This window comes from Lissotriton vulgaris, chromosome 8 (genome assembly GCF_964263255.1).
Source record: "Lissotriton vulgaris chromosome 8, aLisVul1.2, whole genome shotgun sequence".
Classification (NCBI taxonomy): Eukaryota; Metazoa; Chordata; class Amphibia; order Caudata; family Salamandridae; genus Lissotriton; species Lissotriton vulgaris.
This window is the reverse complement of record NC_141696.1, coordinates 1,340,440,733-1,340,457,658: the sequence shown is the minus strand read 5'-3', so window position 1 is coordinate 1,340,457,658 and position 16,926 is coordinate 1,340,440,733. Positions and strand designations below refer to the sequence as shown.

Genomic DNA, 16,926 nt, shown 5'->3' with positions numbered 1-16,926 from the left:
GGCGCTGGGAGCCATCGGGGAGTTAAAGTGAGCTATTGCCCAAAGTCACATGATGCACCTGAACTGCCGCCAGTTCCGAGGATCGAAACGTAACCCCCGCGCTCCTGAGTCAGCCTCTCTGGCCACTGCGCCACACCCCTTCCATCGTACAACGGTACTCTGGCCAGCAGAACAATATGTGTTCCTCACTTTTTGGGCTTATGCCACAGACCAGGCAAATGCTGTGTGTCCATTCTGCCATTTTACCCACAGGGCATTGAGTGATAGGCTTCCTATTCGGAATTTTACATATAAACTTTTTAGCAAGAGGGTGTATAATATTGTCTAAGAATGTTTCAAACTGGGTAACCGTTTTCAAATCAAACAATTGGTTGGTTAAACGTACACGGACCAAGTTAAGACGTAATGGTCATAAACAAAAGCTCAATAATGTGACTTTAAAACTTCCACATCTGCTTTTTAATGGTTGTTCCAGACCCCTGTAAGAACTTGTTTGATAAACCAGTATAGCCAGGGAATTTTCTGTACATTTGCTGAGCTCATTATTTCCTTAGTTCAATTCCTATAGTGAATTAACTTGGGGGTGGACCACAGCCTTATCCAATAGACCAAGGGCTTCAGTTTTGCTAAGTCAGATATTGTGTTTTGTCTGGTGTCCCAGAACAAGGATAGGATAGGTGTACGGATTGGTACTGAGACTAGGAATGTTATGAATCAATTTATGTGAATCATGGAAACTCATATCTATCAAGAGAGAGAGAGAGAGAGGAGAGAAAGTCAGGGCTCGTTCGTATCTCCAAGATTTACTCAGTAAACGATGAGAACGAGCTCAGAGTGAACTTGGACAGACCAATTTTTATATGGTCATTAAAGTTTTCTCCCTAACGTAGAACCCAATAGGTTTTTAAAAGAACCCTCACCCACCAACCTAGTTTGTGGCATGCTTCATCTTTGGGTTCCCACCTAGGTGGCAGAGTGCCTCCTATGTGTGGTTCGACGCTTGATCACAGTGGGGTGGGTTTTTTTGAAGTAAGGAGGTGAATAAAGTGTGTGTGATTCTTGAAAACGAACCCCAGGATACTAAGAAAGATGGTGTAAACCAGATTATGTATTATTAAGTTCCTGGGATAGGGTCAAAAAAGTTGTTGGATGTGAGTGAGGAGAAATGATCTTACACTATCCCAAAAAGGTGAGATGGTCTACTTGTTTGTTCTAACTGCCATACTCTTTTGCCACATTACCTGAGCTTTGCTGTGCTCTGCAGCCGAGATTCCAGTGACCTGCCATCAGTTTCCAGCACCTTACTTGCGCCCGACTGCGGACCCCCTAGAACTTCATATCCCAGGAGGCATTGCGTTCTCGCAGAAGGAGCCACGAGTTGAAGCACCAGCTGGCCCATAAAGTGCTGCGGGGGCTCCCGCGGCCCGGAACGCCCTGCTTGTTTGTTCTAACTGCCATACTCTTTTGCCATATTACCTGAGCTTTGCTGTGCTCTGCAGCCGAAATTCCAGTGACCTGCCAAAAGTTTCCAGCACCTTACTCGCTCCAGAGAGCGGACCCCCTTAGGACTTCATATCCCAGGGGACATTGCGTTCTCATGGGAGGAGCCGTGAGTTAAAGCATCAGCTGGCCCATAAAGTGCTGCGGGGGCTACCGCGGCGCGGGATGCCCTGCTTGTTTGTTCTAACTGCCATACTCTCTTAGCACATTACCTGAGCTTTGCTGTGCTCTGCTGCAGAGATTCCAGTGACCTGCCATCAGTTTCCAGCACCTTACTCGCTCCAGAGAGCGGACCCCCTTAGGACTTCATATCCCAGGGGACATTGCATTCTCGTGGGAGGAGCCGCGAGTTGAAGCATCAGCTGGGCCATAAAGTGCTGTGGGGCTCGCCCTGGACAAGGGCGCCCTGTCCTTGCCCGTCATCGGCCGGAAGCGGCTGGGCTGGGCCACGTCTCTTGGTTCCTGGTTTTCTTGGGGGCAAAATCAACAGAAGCTACGTACTTTAGTACAATTTCATTGACACTTGTCTTGTAACTCTTTTTTTGGCGTTTTTTCTCTCATCACTGACTTCCTCATTAATAATCGGGACAATATTTGTAGCTGAGGGGTGCATTTCTGGTGTTTGGTAGGCCCACAATTAGTATTGTCTTTTGAGATTGTGTTGTTTTTTTGTTTTTTTTGCAGAGTTTTATATAGCGCAAACTTGACCCGAACCGAATAGGGAATCAGAGCACTTTACATAGCACCAGTTATGTTATATGAGGACACACATTCATTTTTGTTAGGCACGGGGAGATTGTGATTTGCCCAGAGTCACAGGATGTTTGGCGTCGTTACAGAGACTCAAACCCAGATCCCCAGGTCCAACAAGACTAATGCAACTAATATGACACTTATGAAATATCTGACAGGGGCGGTGGGGGCTATTGAAAAACAGATCTCTAGTGTAGAGGAGGCCCTGAATAAGGATAAAGAGCTACTGGTTTCGGCTGAAACTAGCAGGGTTTTATCCTCACCCCATAGAGCGTCTCAGGGGTTAAACAACGTTTCTAAGGCAATTATGTTATGTTATGTTATGTTATTATATTTTTGTATAGCGCACAGATGCCGCAGCCAAGAGGCGTCCCGGCGCTTTTGGAGATAGAACACACAACACAACAATGATGACCAGTAACACAGAGCTATACAGAGGAGAATAAATGGGTTTTTAATTGTTTAATTACTGAATCATCAAACGGCTGTGTCTTCATTGGAGGCGATGAGATCTCTTCTGATGACCCAGACGCCGTCTCACTACCACCACCTAAAAGAACATGTATTAAGAAGAAGAAAGCCACCCCCACCAGTCTTCCACCATTGATTCATAAAACCCTTATAACCCCTAATGGTCCTGTACCTGAACTCAAAACGGGCCGAGGCAAGGACAACCCAGGCACTAACAAAGGTAAAAAACGGGCTAACTGCTCAAAAAACAGCAGTAACTCTAAAGGTCAATATAACAATTCTCTTCTGGGAATCAAGAGCTTATTTACAGAATTAACAACTCTCATTAAAGCTTCTATTGGCTCCTTAGAGAAGAGACTGGATACCATTGAAGCGGGCCAAGCGTCAATTTTGGGCCACCTAACGGAAGTTGTAACTAGATTGCCTGCGATAGGCCGGGATGAAGGATGTGACAAAGCTTGTAGGCAGACTCCCCGTATTAACACACAGTGATGCAGCAAACCGAGTAATCAAAAGGAAAGTATAAATAGAGTAAAAAGTCCATCTCCTAGGGGTCAAGGGTTAAAAAATGTTGGGGAAAGAGGGGAGGAAGGAACGATAGATGGGGGTGTTACCTTTTCCTGATACCCATTTCCAGCAAGGGTCTTGAGTGTTCCCCAATCCAGAGGCCCCCTCAGACCTTATTAGCCTAAAGCTTCCCCCCGCCGCAGCTCCTATACCCTGGTTCTGGCAAATGTTCCTCCATCAACCGAGGGCGATAAAGAATCCTGGGTCACCCTGAGAAATATAACCATACACCATTGAGGTGCTAAGGCTGGATTGACGCAGGAAATATTTGTCTCATTTAAAATGGTGGGACGCGTTTCGTGGGTCAGTACTAGTAGGAAAGCCCTAAATGGGGATTGTGTTGTTTTGTCCCTGGGCTCACCAGCCTTAGTTCGCAAAATCCTCAATCGCTCTAGTGTAAATTAATTGAGTAGATGGAATTAATGTCTTACCCCTGGGTTTCTATTATCGGCCAAGTGTGTCCGGAAAGTATCCTGCTTTCTATATAAATACTCACCCTAGCAGTAATTTGACCTACAACTTAGAGGTAAAAATAGGTTTGGGCCTTTGCATTTTCTCGAAGATGTTGATTGACATCATGGAGATCATCATTCCACAGGTAGTTTTGTATCTAAATTGCTACAGAGGGAACAGAACAGGGTATTTCTCAATGACCATTGGGCTTGTGCCACAGAATACGATAAGGTACCACTCCAAGATCGTTGTAACACTACGATAGTAAAACCTTCGCTTGAAAAAATTTGCAATCAGCATAATCATAACGTGTACCTAGAACCTCAAAGTAAGTGTGACTTATCCCCGTTAGTTACTCCAATGTCCACCCCGCTCGAACTAGGAAGCGGTGTACTTAGTAAAGCTCTTACACCTCTCTTAGAAGATGAATATAGCATGGATTCAGAATCACAGATGGCAGGAACTCAGGGACAGGGGGGAAATGTTCACGGCTTTGAAATTCAAGCAGATTTACAACAATATAGATAAGGAAAAGTTTGCAGATGTTATAAAAAGTCTTACTGATGATCTAACGAGCCAGGTTATATCTAAAGGGATGGACGTGATCATGATTTGGGGAGGGGATTTTAATACCGGTACCTGTACTCTGAACGATTGTGGGTTTGGAGACAATGAATTAGAGGAAAATGGCCATATTACCCACTTAGCACACATAGATAGAGGTGAAAAGTATAACGAGAGTATGGCTTTGTTTGACCTTGGGTTTGCCAATATGATGTGTTCTCCAATAGTGGATTTGGGCCCTACGTTCATTAAGTAGGGTTTTAACTCCTTGATTGTTTTTATTATTATTCCGAATCGTTATGTCAATTGGTTTGCGAAATTTATGATTCATCCCAATGGTCTTAGTGATCATCTCCCACTAAGTATTAATATAATGTTACCAGCTAACAACGCCCCATCTACTGTAGAAAGTTTGGCGTGGACCCAAGATGTTGCGTTGGCCTGCCAAAATGGTTATTCTTTGAGGTGGGGCAAGAAAGACCCTGTGGTGATGAAAACAACAATTATCTCAAAGGCCTTAGTATCTATTCTAGAATGCCTGAAAGAATACATTTCCTAAACGGACACTCTTTATGCGTTTTCGCAAATTTCACAGGTTATACAAAACATATTGAGTCTCCCCGGTAAGATGTCTTCTAACAGGAGTAATGGATGTTTTGATAGTTTGTGTACCAAAACTTATTCCCTTCTTAAGGCCGCACTTTGTAACCCAGAGAGGGACGGCGAGGAAATTAGAGTCGTCAGGAAGGCCTATGATCTTGCTAAGAGAAAACGCAAAAACGAAATCAAGGAGCAGGCTTGGGATAATCTTTATGGGGCCTCACAGCACAGAGACTGCTCTTCTTTCTGGCAGGCTGTTAAGGCACCCTTTTTTGTTAACTGCGAGAGTGCGAAGTTAGAAGTTGCGATCGATGAAAAATCCTGGATCGCTTTCTTTTCCAATGTATATGAAAATAAGGTTGGTGACTCTTTAATTCAAGAACAAGTATTAGACCCTGAGGGGGATCAACCTGCTTTTTTACCGATCGATATTACGTTTTCCCCTGATGAAGTCTTGGTGGCCATAAACGTGAGCAAAGGAAGCAAGGCCCTGGGCCCAATGGGATTCCCATTGACCTATATAAAACAACTACTGAACTTTGGGCCCCACTCCTAACACGAGTCTTAGAAGCGTGCTGTGTAAAGGTTTTTTTTAAATCATGCTCAGAGTCAGTTATAATACCTATTTTTAAAAAAGGGCACCAGGAGAATCCAGCGTGCTACAGACCCATATCTCTTTTAGACTCGTTTATGAAAATCGCAGGAAGGCTAGTGTTGAATAAGCTTCAGACGTGGGCTGAAGTAAATATTAATTTGAGCCCGGTCCAGTACGGTTTTAGGGAGGGGATGGGCACTATCGAACAGGTTTTAAATTTCACCTTCATCCAAGGGAAATATACTCAAGCTAAAACAGGGCGTCTGTTTGCAGTATTTGTTGATCTTACTGCCGCCTTTGATTGCGTGGACCATAGCAAGCTATGGAAAATTATAGAGGACTAAAGGGTTGAACCCACAATTGTGCAATTTTTGAGACAATTATATGTGGGGACTTCTACAAAGGTGTGATATGGTCTGAAGGGGAAGTGCACCAAGTCTTTTCGCGTAGAGAGGGGTGTTAGACAAGGCTGCGTATTGGCCCTGTTCCTCTTTTCCTTATATACCTACTCCTTGGAAGAGGAACTGGGGGCCTGCGTAAGAGATTCTCCGAGATTTAATAACAAGCAGATTTTCTCCCTTCTCTAAGCACATGACGACGCAGTGTTAATGGCTAGAACCAAGATAGGCTTACAGAGAGCACTTTCCACCTACATTGAGTTCATGGCCGATAGGGGTCTGAAACTCAATGTAAAGAATACTTTTATGATGACATGTGGGAAGGGGAAAATCAAATGTAGAAGCCTAGCAGTGGGTAGTGATAAAATTGAACCCACCAAAACATTCTGGTATCTTGGCATCCTGCTCGAGGAAACAGGCTCCTGGGGAACAGCTGTCAAGAGCAGGACCCTTTTGTTTAACCCCTTGCATGCTGATGACGGAGCGGTTCCGTCATCAGCTACGGGTGAGCTGTGCTGATGACGGAACCGTTCCGTCATGACTCCGCCCGCGCAAGGCGGAGTCAGCATGGGCAGGGAATTCCCGCCGCACGCAAGGGGTTAAGCGGTCGACCGCGGCGGTAATGAATTTTGCTATAAAATTGGGAAAAAGGCCCCCAGGCATTCTTCTCAAAATCTACCTAGCAAAATGCAGAAGTATTGCAACCTACGGGGGGTGTTTGGGTTTTTTATAATGTAGCATCTTTACAAGTTGTAGAAAATGCTTTTTTAAGGTTTATCCTAGCAGTTCCCTAGAGCACACCTGTTTTTAATTGTCATAGTGAATTGGGAATTGTGCATATTACTGATGTTATTAAAATGCAACTGATTTTACTCTGGCGTAGAGTCTGGACCTCGCCTAGTTTAGGCCTGAATCGCAAAATCATCAAGGATGAAATGGGCCTGGACCACACTAGAAATATTCCCTGGTTAAACTATGTTAGAAATCTATTCAATTATCTGAATCGATCAGAGTTTTACGATAAGCCAGATTCTATTTGTTCCATATCCAGAAAATATTTGAAAATGCTATGCCAGAATTATTGTGAGTCACTCAGAATAGCAGTGGAAATTAAAAAAAAATCTGTGCTTCAGCACCAAATGATTTTGGCCAGTAATTCTATCCAACTCTACCTGGTCTGTTGTATAGGGGGATTTGATAGATACATTTTGACCAGGTTTAGGTTTGATAGCTTTCATCGCTTGGTAACCTTTCCTACCATAAATGACTAGTCTAGGGACCTTGCCCACTGCTCATGTGATAATCTTTCTTTGCAAACAACTATGCATGTGATTCTTTTCTGTACATTTAATGCTGGGAACGTGCAAGATGGATTACGCCCTATCTGAAGCAGGGTGCATGGCGGCAATGCCGACCGGCATTTCTATTCTTACAGACACTGGATAATGGTTACTGTATTGGAATTATGACTGACCTTTTAAAAAGTATTCTGAGGAAGCGGAAAACTATAAACTGCTAGTTTTTTTAAAAGAAAAAAAAGTTTATTATGAAATTATTTTGATGCCATCTCTGCTTATTTATGGAATGCTTTTAGATGCATTCTTTGTATGAATTTGTCATTTTAACTGTTGCTTTTATGATTTTATCAATCTTCTAAAATCGAATAAAGCATTTTCTGATTCTGAGATGGTCTACATGATTCAGCCAATTTGTCTCAATCTCATTGGCTCATTGCACAATACAGACATCTTTCACATCCTCAATGTGTGCAAAAGGTCTCTTTTTTCTTTACCAAGAGCTGTTTTCTTCTTTACTAAGGGCTGCTTGATATATATATATATATAATATATATATATATATATATATATATATATATATATATATATATATATCCAGCTCAAGTCCCTGCAAGTTTTCAGGGACAGTTTTCAAATGTTGCAGGATGCCCAAGCAGATTAACTGTTATATGATGTGTAAAGTGTACGAGCAATGAACATGATGAATACCAATCCATGGTAGGAACCAGAAGAAAGGATAAGTAGTGGGGATGTAAATAATTTGTGCAGTCACTGATAGGAAATATTTGAAAAATTTGAAAAAATTTGAAAAATTTGAAGTCAACTCAATAGTTTATATATCTTTTCGTTTAAACTTTGCTACTTTGCAGTACTTCCAGAGTGTGAATTTTGATATTATGCAAAGAAAATGATAATCACTGTTTAGAATTGGGACGGAACAAAAATGAGTTAAGGGTGATTTGCCGATCCACGGCGGTATTCTTTCTACTCGTCACTTTTTGTGTTACAGTGCAATGGTTTGTAACTCATTGACAAAATGATTTAATATGCATGAGCTGTGCCACTTTAATATGGCTGACAGATTGCCAGGGAGGTTAGATCGTTTTGCCGATACACGGCGAGATACCATGAAAAGCGAGATAATTTTCGTGTAATTTGTGAATTGATTTCTCTAAATCAATTTTGTCAATAATATGTTTGAAATTATTGAGAGTATATATTGGGGCTGAATGAAGTAGAAAAGCCTCTTTACAATTATGCACTGACTCAAAATGTGACGTATATTGTGAACAACTTCCAATATGGTGTAAAGATCCTAGTCCCTTGTTTGTTTCGCCCTATAATCACGAGTGCACGCTGTTAAAAACATGGCGCCCACCATCAATGTTTGTAACATTGAGGAAGGCGGAGCGCCGAAACGCGTCTGTTGCGAACCTGGAATAAAATAATCGAAAACGACCCCCGGAGTGCGTGGTTTCTTTGGCGAGAACTGGTGGAAACCGTGAGATAGATATATATATATATATATATATATATATATATATATATATATATATATATATATATATATATATATATATATATATATATATATATATATTGTGTAATTCCAGTTGTCGAAAGTGAAGAGGAGCCATGAGTCACAAAAGATAAAGCCTTGAGTGTGGGCAGCATTGCTGTTTATACTTTTTTATTTTTGTAGTAATATGTTTATAGTCTATAAACCCATAAACATTAGTAAAATACACGGTTATTAAATAAATTAGGACGAGAATAACCAATCATTTATAATCAGTATGCACAAGTGCAATTTAGCTAGTTCTGAGATTACCAGTTTGTGCAAAATAGCGCCTAAAGTGCTGCAGTGCAGATCTTGTTTCTTGTATGCTCAGTAGCCACAAAGTGAAATCCAATTAACATTGATTCTGTCTAGCATCCCATGACAACAGTGCACTAATACAAAAATGCCAGAAGCCTATACAATGTGCAAAATTATGCAAAAAATACAGAAATGTGAATACTTGATATAGGAAGCTCTCAGAGGCCTTTATGATGTGCAACAATGCTAATATTTGATCATAAGAACAGTTTAGATAGAGTTGGGCGGATACCCAACCTGGCGGGATAGGGACCCGACAAGCTTGAATTGTCCCTAGCAGCCCGCCATTATATGGATGGATTTCAGTGATTCTTATCAAGGCTCTTCTTACCCATCCATCTTGACCCCGCCTGAGTCGCAGGATCCACTTTGGCAAGGGATACTTTTGTGTTCATAATTTACACTATCTATTCTTCAAAATTCTCCATTACCTAATTAACTGCAGTTTATGACTCTTAAAAATGTTCATACATTTTATAATACAACTTTATTATCTTTGTGTATGGAAAGAATTAATTGATTGAAAAAGGGAACAATTATTTTGCACACTTTTTCCTTTAGGACTTCACAGGATTGCTATACTTTTTGATTGTAAATGTACTGAGATAATTGTAAACATGACTTTCCATCCCTGGGTCGAATTACTTAATTTCTCTTTTTTTATTTCAGGTGAGAAAGTGACAAACGCCCAAACGACTTTGCATAATATATCGTCGCCGACATCGATCACATTGTTACTGGCGTTGGTGGTTCCATCAACCAACTGGTGAAGTCCTAGACTCTTTCTGTTTCTTTTGTTTCATTTCGCTTTAGCTTGAGAACATCAGTGGGTGGAACTTCCTGTAGCTGAAGAACTTGGATCCTGGAGCTAGCACCTCAGCAGTCAAAGAAGACCTAGAGACAATGCGCAGCACACACAGAGGAGCATTGGAACAAAGATTCAACCACTCTTTAGGTTTTGCCTCCTTTTACTTTTTTGTAAAATCTACAAAGACCTCGGGAAGGAAATGTCTCCTGCCCTTGAAAATATGCAGATTGTGTGTACCTAACTTTTGTAAGGAAAAGTCACAACTATAAACTGTACTCTTTCCTTTTTCTAAAAAAAATGTGCAATTTTGGTTTTGTATCTGATGATCCTGAGTGTGTGCCATTAGTCAGCACCAGCGGTGGTATCTAGTGCATCTGTTAAACAAAGAGGCTTGCTAGAGACTGTACACGTCTAGTGTGTTTGTTTTCTGAGGGCTGGCTGCATGTACCCACAACTACAGTGGGGAAGAACAACATGTCCAGTTGTGAAGCCCTTGTACCGATAAGTGCTATAGTTTTCGATGATGGAGGTTAGTGTGTCTGATTACAGAGGAAATGATCCTATCTATCAGCTTGACATTCGCAATACCTTCTGGACAAAGATGTAACCAATGGCGTAGGAGAAGCTGTTTCCCTCCTCGTGGGGTGAGCTGAATTATTCAGTGACTTCAAACTATAAGCTCAAACAAACACGTAATGTTGTTTTTGATTGAGTGTTGTTTAACTGCAAAATAAATGTTTATTTTTAATAGTTGAAAATGGAGATTAACTTGACGCACAGTGCAAAGGTAATTGAATAAAAAAGTTTTTGACAATATTATTGTAATCTTATTTTTACTGAATGAATCAAATTGCAAGATATGAAATTTAGTCCAAACGCTGCAGGGGAAATGGACTGAGCTCCTGCATTTATATGACAACGTTCCAAGCTAATCTGAAGGCTATACTCTCTGGGGAAAGGTTGGTACTCAAAGTAGAGATTTGAAAATAAGTTTTTAAGCAACATTTACATCCTTTCTCGAATTTGAGAATTTCATTCAAGTCCAGCGCCTACAAAAATTAAACCGCCTGTGGAAAGGCAGTCAGATATCACACTTGAATGTATGTTAAGCACATTGTTTGGTCAGCCAAACCCTACAATGCATTTATCATACATGGGACCCTGCAATTCTTTTATGAAAGCCTGTCACTAATTTCCATATTGCAGGCAGCTTGTAACTCCATAGGCGCAATCAATAAAAAAATTACATTGCCACTAGTTTTGCTGTTACAATGCCTTTGCCAAAGACAGCAGTCATGTGAAAAGCCAGGTCACAGAACATAATTACAGCTGTGGGAACAGATGTGGTGGCAATGTATTAAAAGGAATAAAGTACCTATGCTTCACATTATAAGGATATCTCAAGACATCTCAAAAATGTCATGACCTTATAAAGGAACTCTGCCTTTGGCCTCATTCCTCCATATGGTCTCAGAGTTTCAAGGTAACTTGCAATATCCATATATTGTTCCGAATAGAGTACTTTATCCCGTATAAAAATACCAATATGTCTCCAAATTTCCAATAGCCCAATCTGCATAGCTTTCATGTAACTTACCTTTCTCTGCATTATTGTACTTTTCAAGATGCTCCTTCATCTTCTGAGGAGTTGTGGATTTTGGAACTGTCTGACAGAATACTATCCTTCAGCCATCCAACCTTTCAGACGCCCCAACTTTATATTGCAAAATATCCAATAGTTTTGTCTGTTGCAGCCCTCATCTGATACCTTTACAAGTAAGCTACCTCTGTGTGTTAAGGAAAATGTGTTTTTTAGGTCATCATAAACAATATTTACAGAAAACGACTTTTTCTAATGTTTGCTAAAAGTTATGTTCTCTAGGCTTGGAGTTGGCAAACATTTAACTCACAACAAAAAAAGCAGCAGAAGCCATTTCATTAACAGGTGTGCTAACTCAACGCAGACCCTGGCACCTCTTTTCTTGCGCTTGAGGTAGCCAAAGTTCAGCTATATAACCAAGAATTTGTCCGATTTAAAGCATTTAGAAACAGCAACCAGAGATCACCTTTTGCTGTTTCGACTTGTACTGACTAACGTCTATGCATTGACAGGGAGAATTTCTGGGTTATATGTATGAAGACTATGCACCTCAAACCCCAAGAGCAGGCATTTGGCCCTGCCTGAGCCAGCGCACATGTTCATGATTCGGCTCCAGCTATTTAGTCCACAACAGGTACTCAACCCCTCTCCCCACTTTTTGGTGCTAGCCATCTTTTAGCATTATTGCATGCCGTGCCTACTTTTTAGGCTATTTAACTCACTTTGAAAATCTAAGAAGGCTTTAGTGTTTTTGTGTGTGTTATGGACCAGAAGACATCTCTAGTGTGGTTATATGTGCCTAAATTGCATAGAGGTTATGATATTCCTGTATTCATAGTTGTTACAAACACAATCTCAGTGCTCTAAAAATGATGGTGGTAATTTGAGCACATTCCCTGCCAATGAATATTAGGGGGGAGATTTACCAAATCCCCACACAACACAGCACAGCCTCCTGCAAGGCTGTGCTGCCTTGAGCAACGGGGAAGGAGCAGGAGAGCGCCATTTCTTGAGAGATATGGATATCTCCTCCACTTTCCCTTGCTCCAGCACTGATTACAGCTGCCATGCGCCTTCCACACAAGTTTAGCGCTAGAAAGTAAATTAGGAAAAAAAGATTTTGCGCTATTTTGCATCACTTTTGTGACCCAAACACGGCGCAAAATCTTAGTAAATCTCCCCCTAGGTATATATTTTTTGCGGACACTGTCTAGAATACTGTCGGGTTTTGCAAGTGTTAACAGGCGAGTTCTGATGACAATCCGCCTCTCTCCTCAGAGTGTGTCCATACTAGCTAGACTGCATCAGACAAGGCTAACACCAGAAAGATGGTGGAATGAAGAGAAACAAGTGGCACAGATCTTGCTGATTTTAAATCTCCGGTCACAGTGTAGGTTTTCATGAACACTCACATGAGGTAGTGTGACTCACGAGTTGAAAAAGGTACATGAGGTATTTTAGTGAAGTTCGGAAATACATTATATTTCAATCAAATATATTGAAATCTTGTATACTCACTGGCTTCCAAAGGATGAGTCACAGTGAACCTAAACGAGAAGGGCGTGAAGCTGATAAACCCCAATCTCAGGCAAGAAAACCACTGCTGCTTGTTGTGGCCAAGAAGTCCCACCTTGACCACAGCCTGCTAGCTATTCATGGCAGTCTGACTACCATTGATCAGTATGCCACACACTTAAAGGTAAATCTCTCACTACTTCTCTTAATTTATCTAGAACCTCAGGACCTTGCAGATCCCTGACAGTAACCCTCCCATAGGGCCCACCCTTTTCTGGTGCTGGTGTTTCTGGGAAAATCTTTGTGGAAGGAGGCCACTGCTCTAAAGGCAGGCACAAATGTTACTAGTCCACAAGAGCATTCTGCAGCTCCATACCCCTGCCATACTATAAAGTATTGCATTTGACCTTTCACCACTATAATTTCTATCTCAAACTCCTGAGACCCATCTTCTTAACTTGTGGAGGAGGTACAGCTGGTTTTGATTACTGCGGATTTCACCCTGGATGCATAAAAATACTGGGTGAACCCTCCAGCCTTTTGGCAACTTAGGTTGGAAGCCCAGTAAATACTACAAAGGGGTTCATAACCAAGCGAAGTCATTAATCTTGAATTTTGGTGCCCTTTGTTTCTTGCAATCCGCAAAATGCTTGTAATCCACTTTGGCTTGCTATAAGCGTAGGAGAGTGATTATATGTATAGTATAAATAAAATGCTGTAAATAATGCCATCACAGATAAAACAGAGGTTTGAAAAGATAGATTTGGAAAGAGTTGCAGCTGAAAACTAAAAGAACAATAAATGATGAGTAACCAATAGATGAGTAGAATGAATTTTTGTATGCTAACTCTGTCATAGGTAACCAAGTAACCCACTGCTCTTTATAGTTTATAGCATAGCCGTGGAGATATTGTTCCAGGGATTGATGGATTCTCTCTGTCTGCCCATCTGTCTGGGAATGATGGCTTTTGACCGGGCCCAAACAATAGAGTAGAGTGTTCCAAAGTTTTGAAGTGAACTTTGAACCTCCATCAATCCCTATTTCAGATGGTAGTTAATGCTATTTCCTAAGCTCCTCCAAAAAACACATGGGTACTTTGGGGGCAATAGGTATCTTGTGTAGCAAAACAAAATGGGCATACTTGGTAAATAATGTCCATGACAACAAAGACAACAGCGAAGAAGGCAAATCCATTGAGATTTTCTTCCCTGGGCAATTTGGTGTAGAAAAAGAAATCAAAAGATCAGGTAAGTTTTGATGTATTATTTTTAGTCTAAGCACAAACAGCACTGCTGAGCATTTTCTTAAATGTCTTGTTTTACCAAAATCCACCAACAGTGTCTTTTTATTAGATTCATGAGGCCGATTCCCAAAGGTACACTGAGACGAAAGTCTAACTTAACGTATTTCGGTATTCACAAAGTGTATTTATGAGTAGTAAAGTAAAACTTTTGTCCGAGTTAAACTTAAGTTTTGGTTTTAAGTTAAACTGAGACCAAAACTGAGACAAAAGTCTAACTTTACTACTCGTAAATGCCCTTTGTGAATACGTAAGTTGTGAAGTTAGACTTTCGTCTCAGTTTACCTTAGTTGAATCGAGCCTATTGGCTTTCTTTCACAAAAATATCCTGCATTTGGCAAGTAATTGCACCACAATAAAGCATTATTCTGATATTCTTTGTTGGGAAGAACACCTTCCTCTAATGGAAGAGTAGTCTATCCAAAACAGTTCACTCTTGGTGCATCCTCCTGCATCTATTCCCTACTATCGAACTTCTTGCTTTCCCCCTTGACTAAATCCAAAACCACTCCAATTCAGAGACATTGGCTGCCTGAACTGCCTTTATACAGTGTCCTCTGCTCATAGGTTTTTGCCAGTTCCATCCTGTTTTCAGAATTTGTTTTTGTTGACATTAGGACTCTGCAAACTGAACCACTACTTTACAGTGCTACAGTGCTTGAGCCCTCTCCACTAAACATGGTGAAATTTGCTTGCATTCGATTGGCACACTTAATTTGCGTATACATACCTCGTAAAGTGGAACCACATGTATCTCAGGACCTGTAAATTAAATACTGCTAGTGGCCCTGAAACACCTATTGTGCCACCCACTTAAGTAGCCTTTTAAAACATGTCTGAGGCCTGCCTGTGCAGCCTGTGTGTAGCTTTAAACTGCCATTTCAACTTGGAAGCAAAAATATTTACCAGGCCTAAATCTTCCTTTTTAATGCATGGATGTCACCCCTAGAGGAGGCCCTGAACAGTCCAAGGTCAGCCTGCAACATAATAAAACATTTGGACATACACTTTTAAGTTTTAAATGTCTTGTTAATGAAAAACTCTTCCATTAGTTTTTCACTACTGGAAGACTTACCTCTCCCTTAGGATACAATTGGTTTACCTTATAATTTTTCCTCGAGAACAGATGGAAATGACATGTTTGGTTTCTAATTAATTGTAATCTAAAACTCCCTTTAATGGTAAAGTTTGATTTTAAGTCACCATTTTGAAACTGCAACGTTTAGATAGTTACAAAAAGAGCAATTGATGGACAGAATGCAGATCAGTGACAAACATTCACCCTAGTAGAGAGATCTGGGCCTCAATCCATCGTTTTCTTGCTCCCCATGCCATTCCAGTTTAAAACCCAGCTTCTATCCCTTCATTATATTATTCAATCCAACTAAGAGACTTGCATGTCCACCACTCAAATTAACTCATATTTCTCTATACTAATCCATCAGTAATCCTGTTTGGGTTCTGGAGTAGCGTGCTACTTGCCAAAAAGCAATTTGATACCTTGTATGGGGTATAAAGCGCTATATAAATACAATTACAATATTTGGGTAAAGAGAGATCCTGGACTAATTCATATGAAAACGAATCCAGTGGACTGTAAATAAAGGGCAAAAAGATCTCCACAACATAGAAGAATTTACAGAATTTTTATCAGAGGGAGCCCAAAACACTTTCTGTCTACTTCTGCAAACATAAAGCATTAGATTAATAGAAGACCTCATCAATGAATGCCCAAAAAGGATTAAGGCAATGAGCCTTTAAAGATGTATTTAATATGCCATGAACATCTCTGGGAGAAGAAGTGACTACTCTAGAAACTATTATTTTTAGATATAAACATGCAAGAAATTTCAGGTGACTGGATAATACTGGGACACAGGGATATGGCCTCTAACTTGAAATTCATGGTGTTCCCTGCATATGGTTGAAACATACACAAATAGGATGACTTGTTATCACGTCATTAGACAATCTCCTAGAGTATGCCAACACTGATGTTGGTGTCTGAATGGTAATATAAAAATGAGGAAGAAAAAGAGTATAGTTTTTTGCCTTATACAATATAGATGCTCAGAAATGATTGACTTAACTTAGATAGATCTATGCTATACAAAGGCATTCCATTTAAGCCATAAGCCCAAATCATTTTAGATAGAACTGACATATGGATATACATTACATAATGCAGCTGTTGCAGATGAAGAAATATAAACATTATTCTCAAATGAACTTTGAGGCATTTTTAATAATAATGATCAATGAGGTACACCTCAGTTGAAATAGTCTGCTCTTACAGCCTGTGCCTAAGATAGAGTCCTAGACTATTGTACACAAAAACAGAAAATAGGCAAAGGTAAATTGGAAGCTTTGTCACATATACATAGTAACTCTCTCTGTCAGATGGCTCAAATGCTAGAACAAATAAGCTAGAAGCAAAATTGCTGCATATTTTACGTAGCACATATATCAATCAATTTGAAGGCAGGAAAGGAAGTCATTTTTAATTTGCAGGAAGATGTTGGCAAACCATAAGATGGCAGATCAGGGTGGAAAGGAAAAAATCTCAAATTGACGTAAATAAATGAAAATTCTGAATGTGTGACAACGGTTCAAAAAGTGATCCT

General features: G+C 40.5%; 1 protein-coding gene across 2 annotated transcripts in view; it reads left to right on the top strand.

Annotated features, from left to right (window-relative positions):
* Nucleotides 1-10,702, top strand: part of CNTN5 (contactin 5) — a 3,039,905-nt gene extending 3,029,203 nt beyond the window's left edge. For both annotated transcript variants that reach the window (XM_086935289.1, XM_086935290.1), the window contains one exon: nt 9,748-10,702. In XM_086935289.1, coding sequence (XP_086791415.1) covers nt 9,748-9,848 — 101 coding nt within the window. In that variant the 3' untranslated portion in view covers nt 9,849-10,702. The remainder of the gene's footprint in view (nt 1-9,747) is intronic.
* The last annotated feature ends 6,224 nt before the right edge of the window (nt 10,703-16,926 follow it).